The 9,735-nt window shown below is 40.1% G+C and overlaps 1 protein-coding gene across 3 annotated transcripts in view; it reads right to left on the bottom strand.

Annotated features, from left to right (window-relative positions):
* Window positions 1–247: 247 nt before the first annotated feature.
* LOC127577103 (metalloreductase STEAP3-like) overlaps window positions 248–9,735 on the bottom strand; it is a 40,406-nt gene continuing 30,918 nt past the window's right edge. For 2 of the 3 annotated variants that reach the window (XM_052027995.1, XM_052028003.1), the window contains exons 4-5: window positions 8,695–8,859; window positions 248–2,056 (exon numbers count right to left, since the gene is read on the bottom strand). In XM_052027995.1, coding sequence (XP_051883955.1) covers window positions 1,760–2,056; window positions 8,695–8,859 — 462 coding nt within the window. In that variant the 3' untranslated portion in view covers window positions 248–1,759. Of the gene's footprint in view, window positions 2,057–3,015; window positions 3,080–8,694; window positions 8,860–9,735 lie in introns of those variants that run through there. The other variant, XM_052028011.1, reaches the window with a different exon arrangement.

The following is a 9,735-nucleotide window of genomic DNA, read 5'->3' as shown; positions in this document are numbered from 1 at the left end:
TTTGATGTTCAGTTTAGACATTTGAAATAGAAAGCTTGAATTTAAAACTGATAATTATTTTAATTGGATAGATATTATTGGACTTTAAAGATGTATTTAAAAATCCACCATGTGTAATTTGAAGTATAAATTATAGCACAGTGAAAAACTAAAATGTGAATTCCCCCCAACAAACAAAATCAAATGTTACTAAACATTTAAATGCAAATATCTAAAATGGGTTGCAATAGTTGTTTAAATGAACTAAAATCACACAATTGCAATATTTGAGACTTAAAGCTTTATTCAATAAGGACTGTCATGACATAATTCTACAGTAAACAAGAACTTCTGGGACTGAATTTGTCTGGAACAAATTTGCCAAACTATCACAGGATGAATGGTTGCCTCCTGTCATAAAATTTGAGAAATATGACTAGGATATTTTGAAAGCAACTTTTAAACTAGACCCTATCAGTAAGTAATAAGGAGAGGTGCAGTTAACTTGCCATCTATCCCCAGGTTTACAAAGTGGGAGAAATTGACCCCTCTATCACTTGCATACTGTGAAGTTGAGCAATGATTCTCATCGTAGAGAGATGGTTGGTAGTATGGTCTTGGTCTCCCCATCTCACTTCATATGACTATTTAAGCTGAATATTGTGATAATTAAGATCTAGGACAGTTTTCTTCCAAATTAGTTCAAGAAACCTGGAATTTTAAACACTTGCCAAGGAGACCCAATTAGTACACAATACTGCACTATTTAATGTTTAAGTTACCTAGTCTTTAAAAAAAAAATACTGAATAGTCAGGTTTAAGTCAAGCCTGGATGTTTATTTCAATTCAAGATGAAATATTTTGATATTCCTTGTATTTACTGGCATGTTTATTTACAAGCTAAAAATTAAATTGAGAAAAACTGGAACAATACTAAATTTTGTTTTGCTATAAGGGAATAACATTCTAGGTAATATGTTAGGTAAATTATACAAGTTCTAAACTCGTGTTAATTAGAATGCATCTAGCACTTCTGGCACTTAATTTTTAAATTAAAATATACCCTGTGTTGCAAATATGCTTAAGAATTGAGATATGATGGGTGGTTTTAATTCTAGAAAATTAGAGAAGCAATAATTAATACTTCAATTGAAACAAATTTGACAATGCACATTCAAATACTTTGGTTATAGCAATTAATTGCCACTTCCTCATGTTTAAACTTATGGGAACATAATTGAGAGGGGTGCTGAGGAAATGGCTAAAATACAAAAGTATTTTTTTCTTACCCACAACACAACCTGCATGCTGAGCTATGCACAACTTTTCTAATTTTCCAACATTAAGGATTATTTTTGCTTAACCCAATAGACCCTACAGCTATTTCTTAGTAATCTTGCCCCATAGTGAGTCAAGGATACACCAATGCAAATAAATACTGTGCTTAAAAAGAGAACACTATGATCACAAACTATAGAGCTTCTTACTGAATTCTGCAGACCTATTTGTACATTGTTTAAATACAAAGATTCAAATCCATGTACACAAGGTTCTATAACTATCCTGCCATATCCTAAAATCACCCTAATAAAATGTTCTTATCCTAGCTATGCACAATGTTAGCATCTTATTCATTATGTACAAACCCTATGCAAAAAAAGTGTGTGCATTTAGAGCAATAACTAATCTTGAACAGCATCTCCAGATTTTTATATACTACATATTTAAAAAAAAACTACAAAATATGTAGTGCTTACAAAATATACTTTGAAGGTAGAAATCAAACCATGCTGGTGCTCTCTGCACTGAAATCTGAAAAATGGCTTGCTTCACCAGGTTCACAGAACCTCACGTGGTGATTGACTTCCCAGCCTCGTCTGATCCGTATCAGCTTGCGATTCACACAAGGAAGGAGAAGGTACACTTTGGCCAGAAGGACTATGCAAGGCACAATGAGAGTAATTGTGAATGTAGGTGGTAGGTAGAACTTGTACTGGGTAGAGTCAAAGGCTTTACGCCATCCAAAAGTTAGAACATGCAGAGTGCTGATCACCAGTGCAATGAATCCAAGTCTAGACTGAAAAAGAAAACTCATTTTATAATTTTTACCGATTAACTATTTCTTATGGAATCCACATGAATAATGTACATCACTAATGAACTTTACACAATGAAGTTTTAGAACTACCAGAATTAGAAATTAAATTATTTGTACAATTTAGATTCTATAATATAGAGACTACTTTGGTATTTTTCTACCATTCTAATTCACCATTTTCAATTTACCTCTGTAGTAAGTGGGTAAACACATTTATATGCATTAATAACTTTCACATTTTGATTTTAATCGTGTTTGTATCTTAACAGTGACCAAAGTAAAAATTGTATGTAAATGACTAATACTGCCATTCTTAAAAATGGGAATTATGAAACAAATTGCTAACCTAAACCACTGTCATTTAAAAATACACCTTCACCTATAATTTTGCCTAATGATATCATTTTAAAGTGGCCTTATGATCATTCTCCTGGACAGCAAGTACTGATGGACTTCTTAACCATTGATGTCAGAGATAGATCATCATCTTGTGATAACGCAGTCTACATATTTGCACTGCATGCAGGAATCCTGGCTGTTTTCCCTTTCAGATGCCAAATTTGGCAATTCAGAAGACAACGGTAGCTCCCATTGATGACTTATAAGAGATAAGATATCTTTATTAGTCACATGTACATCGAAACACACAGTGAAATACATCTTTTTGCATAGTGTTCTGGGGGCAGCCTGCAAGTGTCGCCATGCCTCCGGTGCCAACATAGCATGCCCACAACTCCTAACCTGTACGTCTTTGGAATGTGGGAGGAAACCGGAGCACCCGGAGGAAACCCTTGCAGACATGGAGAGAACGTACAAACTCCTTACAGACAGTGGCCGGATTAGAACCCAGGGCGCCGGTGCTGTAAAACGTTCTGCTAACCGCTACACTACTGTGCCTGCCCTTTAGCCTTGGCAAACAAGAATGAATTTACACTTACACAGTCCCCCTCTCTATTGCAGGAAATCCCAAAACATAATTGGGTACTTCTTCAACTGAAGTCACTGTTTGAGGAAAATATAACAGCAGGTTCATACACAGATACACAACCAAATAATCTAATATAGTAATAGTTGAGAGATAAATATTGACCAGATCACTGAAAACTCCTAGTTCTAATTCTCATAGTCCCATGAAATTTTTTACAGTCAGTTTAATATATTACCTGAAAGGCAACATCATTGATAATGGAGTTTCATACCAAATTTTCAGCCTAATTCATGACCTCAAGACTCTGAACTGACCTGAACCCACAATCTTCTGACTTAGAAGCAAAAGTGAACCAAGACTGGCATTTTGATAGTGCAGATTTTGCTTCCTCTGACTCACTTACTTTGGGGCAGATTGTCTACTGCCCAAAATCATTAACTGTCTGAGCATGGGCACACTGTTTGTTCCAGAGTAGTTTGCTCCAGCCTGTGGAGAGCCCACCTCCCTCAGCACAGGCAACTGGCTGCACTTCATTGACCATCAAAACTATCAGTGTTATTAGCTGGTTATGAAGTATTTGATATTTACAAAGCTCAATAATTTGTCAGGCATCAAAAAAAAAGAAACTTTCTTTTGAACATTTAACTCAAAACCATGTACTTAAAAAGTCAAAATGTCGTAACCAAATAATAAAGCAAACTCTACTTGCTCCTGGCAGCCAATTTCTCTCATTCATTTGAATGAAGACTGCCATTATGACACTTAACGGGATTCCCAGCCTGAGGGAGGGAGACCCTACAGAAGTTTGTGCGACCCCATTAACTCTTATAGAGAGTCCAGAAGTGCAGCACAGAAGCAGCCAGTTGCAGAGACAGTAGGGTAGAAGATGCTACTGCAAGGTTGAGTTCATGCCAACACTGGAAACCAGGACTTCTGTGGGGAAATATGGGCAAGTCCCAGCAATAATACTGCAACTCCATTCATTGAACTTTTAAAAACTCTTTTTTAAATATACTGTTAATTAGCAAAGAAAAAGTGAATCACTGTTTAAAAAATTATTGGCAACTAAAGTAGCCCTGATCTAAAATAGCTCATTTCCTAACCACTAACATTATCAAATTTAACAAATTAACAAAGGATTTTTTTCTTAACATTTTACATTAATAAGACGTTGGGCTGTGTTTTGTCACTGACTGCAGAATGAAGTCATTCACTACTAAAATCAAAAGGCACTCCAAAAATATAAAGCCAACTTTGTAGCATGAATTTTGTCCTTCCAAACATTCTGGTGGATTCCTGATGTCAAGTAACAGCATTGTCATCAAGTTGGCTGAGCATTCAGTCACACTGAAGCATTCTCAGACATGAAATTAATAAATATAATTTATAAACTAAGAGTCCAAGGAGGTTTTATATTAAGGGAAAGAGAGTAACTATGGAGAGAATAGGGCTCATCAAAGACGAAAGTGGACATCTTTGTGTGGAGCCTCAGGAGATGGGCGAGGTCCTCAATGAGTATTTCTCCTCTGTTTTTACCATGGAGAAAGACACAGACTTCAGACCTTGAGATAGCTAATGGGGAGATCTTGGGGATAGTCCTCATTACAGCAGAGGTTTTGGATGTCTTAAAACACATGAAGGTAAATAAATCTCCAGGGATTGATCAGGTATATCCAAGGAGACAGTGGGAAGCTAGAGAAGAAATTATGGGAGCCCTGGCTGAGATATAGGCATCATTATTTGTGATGGGTGAAGTGTTGGAAGACTGGAGGGTGGCTAATATTGTGCCTTTATTTAAGAAGGGCTGTAAAGAAAAACCTAGGACTACAGACCAGTAAGCCTAACATTTGTAGTAGGTAAGATATTAGCGGGGATTCTGAGGGACAAGATATACAAGCATTTGGAAAGACAGTGGTTAATTAGGAATAGTCAGCACAGCTTTGTGTGTGGGAGATCTTGTCTCACAAATTTGACTGAGTTTTTTTAATAAGTAACCAAGAAGGTCGATGAGGGCAGGGCGGTAGACATAGTCTATATAGACTTCAGTAAGGCCTTTGATAATGTTACTGCTATGGAAAGTTAGATCGCATGGGATCCAGGGACAGCTAGCTAATTGGATATAGAATTGGCCTGATAGTAGGAAGCAGTGGGTGATGGTGGGAAGTTGTTTGTCAGACTGGAGTCCTGTGACTAGTGGTGTTCCCCAGGGCCCAGTGCTAAGCCCATTGCTATTTGTCATCTAAATTATTTGGATGAGAATGTACAAGGTATGGTTAGTAAGTTTGTAGATGACACTAAAATAGGTGGTGTCATTGACAGTGAAGATGCTTATTAGGATTTACAGAGGGATCTTGATCAGCCAGGTAAGTGGGCTGAGGAATGACAAATGGAATTCAGATAAGTGTGAGGTGATGGATTTTGGGAAGAGAAATGAGGATAGGACTTTCACAGTGAAAGGTAGGGCCTTGGGGAGTGTTGTACTCCTAGGTCCCTCTGTTCTACAAGTACATAGTTCACTGAAAGTAGTGTCGCAGGTAGATGGTGGTGAAGAAGGCTTTTGGCACGCTGGCCTTCATCAGTCAGAGCATTGAGGGATGTTATGTTGCAGTTGTACAAGACTTTGGTGAGGCCGCATTTGGAATATTGTGTTCAGTTTTGGTCACCCTGCTGTAACTAGTAAGAGTGTACTGGAGATTTATGAGGATGTTGCTGGGATTTGAGGGACTGAGTTATTGAGAGAGGTTGAGCAGATTGGAACTTTTTTCACTGGTGTGTAGGAGAATGAGGGGTGATCTTACTGAGGTGTAGAAAATTATAAGGGGCTTAGATAGGATGAATGTGCACAGTCTTTTCCCCAGGGTTGGGGAGTCGAGAAATAGAGGACATTGGTTTATGGTGAGAGGGGAGAGATTTAATAGGAACCAAAATATAGCTTTTCCACTCAAAGTATAGCTTTTTTTTTCTTAGTTAAAGCTTGCTAAACTAGCTATATCTTAGCAATTAAATGTTCACAAGTCATAGCTGCAAACTGCGGTATTATTATGGGAGTTTATGCAGTATTGTATGGGAACTGGTGTGCTCGAGGGAGTACAGCAATCAGCACCCAGTGAGTCAGATGCTGACCCATTGGGATTTCTGAACAATTGCAAAGTGGATTATTGGAATTTACTGCATATCCTGAATAAATGAAATTCTCATCAATTGTATGGACGAGTTGGGCTGATGGGCTTGTTTCTGTGCTGCAATTACTCTATGACTCTATAATTTACCAACTTTTGAAGATTAGATTAAGGGAGTCTGAAGAACAATGAGGAAGAGCATGGAATCTGACAGCAATTTCCAGATTTCCACACTTACCTGTGCATGCAAACTGTGAATTTAAGTAAAATAGCAATGAATGTTAACAGTTTCTCCATCGCAATCACCACAAAATCTGGACTGGGGGATTCTAAAATGCAATTAAAATATAGACACAAGAGAGACTGCAGATGCTGGAAATCTGGAGCAACACACACAAAACGCTAGAGGAACTCAGCAGGTCAGGCAGCATCTATGGAGGGAAATTAATAGTCGACATTTTGGGCCGAGACCCTTCATCAGGACTGGAAAGAGGGCAGAAGCCAGAACAAAAAGGGGTGGGGGGAATGGGAGGAGCACGAGTTAGCAGGTGATAGGTGAATACGGAGGGAAGGTAGGTGGGTGGGGGAGTGGGGGGGGGGAAGTGTAAATGATGTGAGAAGCTGGGAGGTGATAGATGGAGGAGGCAAAGGATTGAACAAGATGGAATCTGATAGGGGAGGACAGTGGACAGCGGAATAAAGGGAAGGAGGTGGGAAACCAGAGGGAGGAAGGTGTGGGTGAGGGGCAGGTCATGAGGGTGGGGGAGGGGAAAGAGAAGGGGTAAAGGGGGGGAGTGGTTACCAGAAGTTAGAGAAATCAATGTTGATGCCATCAGGTTGGAGACTACCAAGATGGAATATGAGGTGCTGTTCTTCTAATCTGTTTCTTGCTTCAACCTGGCAGTAGAGGAGGCCGTGGACAGACAGGTCAGTGTGGGAATGGGAACTGGAATTAAAATGGCTGGCCACCAGGAGATCCTGGCTGTTACAGTGGACAGAGCTATGGTGCTCAACGAAGTGATCTCCTCAATCTGCATCAGATCTCACTGATGTAGAGGAGGCTGCACTGGGAGCACCAGATGCAATAAATGACCCCATTGAATTCATATATGAAGTGCTGCCTCACCTGGAAGGACTGTCTAGGGTCCTGAATGGTGGTGAGGGAGGAGGTGTAGGCGCAGGTGTAACACTTAGCATGGTTGCAGGGTTAAGTGCCTGGAGGGGGATCGGTGGGCAGGGATGAGCAGACAAGGGAGTCACAAGGGACAAGGGACAAGAGAGAGTGATCTCTGCGGAAAGCGGATAGGGGAGGGGAAGATGTTTCTAGTGGCTGGATCCCATTGGAGATGGCGGAAGTTGCAAAGAATATGTTGGATACAGAGGCTCATGGGGCTGTGGGTGAGGTAGGTTTCCCTCCATAGAGGCTGCCTGACCTGCTGAGTTCCTCCAGCATTTCATGCTCTCAGCTCCTCTGTCGCCGCCACATCTGTTCTCGTGATGAGGCTTTCCATTCCAGGATATCCGAGATATCCTCTTCTTTCAGAAAACGGGGCTTCCCCTCCACTGCTGTCAATACAGCCTTCACCCCCATCTCCTCCACTTCCCACATGTCTGCCCTCACCCCATTCCCCCACTTGACATAACAGCAATAGGGTTCCCCTTGTCCTTACCTACCACCCCATGATCCTCCATATCAAACATATTCTCTGCAACCACTCTGGTAACCACTCCCCCATTTCCCCTCTGGCTTCCTTATACCTCTGGCTCCTTTACCCCTTCTCTTTCCCCTCCCCCGCCCTCACGGCCTGCCCCTCACCCACACCTTCCTCCCTCTGGTTCCCCACCTCCTTCTCATTATTCCATGGTCTACTGTCCTCTCCTATCAGATTCTATCTTGTTCAATCCTTTGCCTCTTCCACCTATCACCTCCCAGCTTCTCACATCATTCCCACTTTCCCTCCCCCCCATCTTCCCCCTCTCACTTGTATTCACCTATCACCTGCCAGCTCCCACTCCCCCCACCCCTTTTATTCTGGCTGCTGCCCTCTTTCTTTCCATTCCTGATGAAGAGTCTTGGCCTGAAACATCGACTATTCATTTTCCCTCCATAGATGCTGCCTGACCTACTGAGTTCCTCCAGCATTTCGTGTGTGTTGCTGCAATTAAAATATGTTGACTGGTATGGCCATTCACAAAGCACATCAATTGACCCATTGTTTTACATTTGAATTCATGTCCGATTGAGGTTAAAATATGACTACTATGAGATGTATTTAGTAGCCAAAGACTGAATGAATACCAGCATGAGACTTATAAGTGGTCAAAATTAACCTCAGTTTTCAAACATCAGAGCACTGTTCAACTCTTACAATTAAATCCCAAGTAAAAACTCTTATTTTAAAGCCAGTGCTTTACTTATGAAAGAGCCACACCAGTTACTTTACATAAATCTAAATTAATATTGACATTCACAATAGTACTCACCAAATAAGCACACTAGAAATAATCAAGTATCACTGTCAGAAGCATGTTAACTCCAAGTTACAACAACAAATGTGAAATTGCCTTACTTGAATGAAACTGAATTCTCTCCAGTTCAGAGAATTTGCCACTGAAGGCAATGATGTCACAGCGAGCAGTGAAAGCACGCCAATAGCCAAAATTCCGAAGAAGAGGTAAATTTCAATCCTCCACACTTCTTCTTCTACCCAAGCATTCTTCTTATCACCTCTAACCTATTATGAATCAGAAATTAGATCATGTGCAAATATGGAACTATATTAACTGCACACAAAGAATCATTAATTTTCTATCAATCAGTTTGCTGCCTTTTAACAATATATTCATTCAACTCTTAATCATTCTTCTATGTGTTTTCAAACCCTACAAAGATAATTTTTTTGAGTTTTGATGAAAGATTCACACCTGCAATGTCAATACCTTTTTATATTGCTGATGAATCTGGTAAATAATTTCCAGAATTAAGATTACCATTTTCTTCAGAGTACTTCATTGCAATATATTGTGGTATGTGTCAACTATATGATAAAGTGTAAGATAGAAGTGCTTACTAACATCTCATTAAGTAATGTCAGACTTCTGTTACAGAGGCTTCAGCAATCAAATGATTTTAGAACAATACAGCACAGGAATAGGCCCTTCGGCCCACAATGTTGTGCCAAACCGATTACATTAGTAATAAAATGCCCAACTAAACTGATCCCTTCTACCTACACAATGTCCATATCCTACCATTTCCCTCACATTCACGTGCCTACCTAAGAACTTCTTGAACGCCCCTATCGTATTTGCCTCCACCACCACCCCAGCAGCACAGTTCAGGCACCCACCACTCTCTGTGTAAAAAACCAGCCCCGCACATCTCCTTTGAACTTACCCCCATCACCTTAAATGCATGCCCTTTGGTATTAGATAGTTCAACCCTGGGGAAAATATACTGGCTGTCAACTCTATCTATACCTCTCATAACCTTATAACCCTGTATCATATCTCCCCTCAGCCTCCGCCACTCCAGAGAGAACAACTTAAGTTTTTCCAAGAACACATTCCCTCTAATCCAGGCAGATTCTTGCTAAACCTCTTCTGCATTC

This window comes from Pristis pectinata, chromosome 1, assembly GCF_009764475.1.
Source record: "Pristis pectinata isolate sPriPec2 chromosome 1, sPriPec2.1.pri, whole genome shotgun sequence".
Lineage (NCBI taxonomy): Eukaryota > Metazoa > Chordata > Chondrichthyes > Rhinopristiformes > Pristidae > Pristis > Pristis pectinata.
Note: the sequence above shows the minus strand (reverse complement) of the source record. Positions and strands in the feature narration are given on the sequence as shown.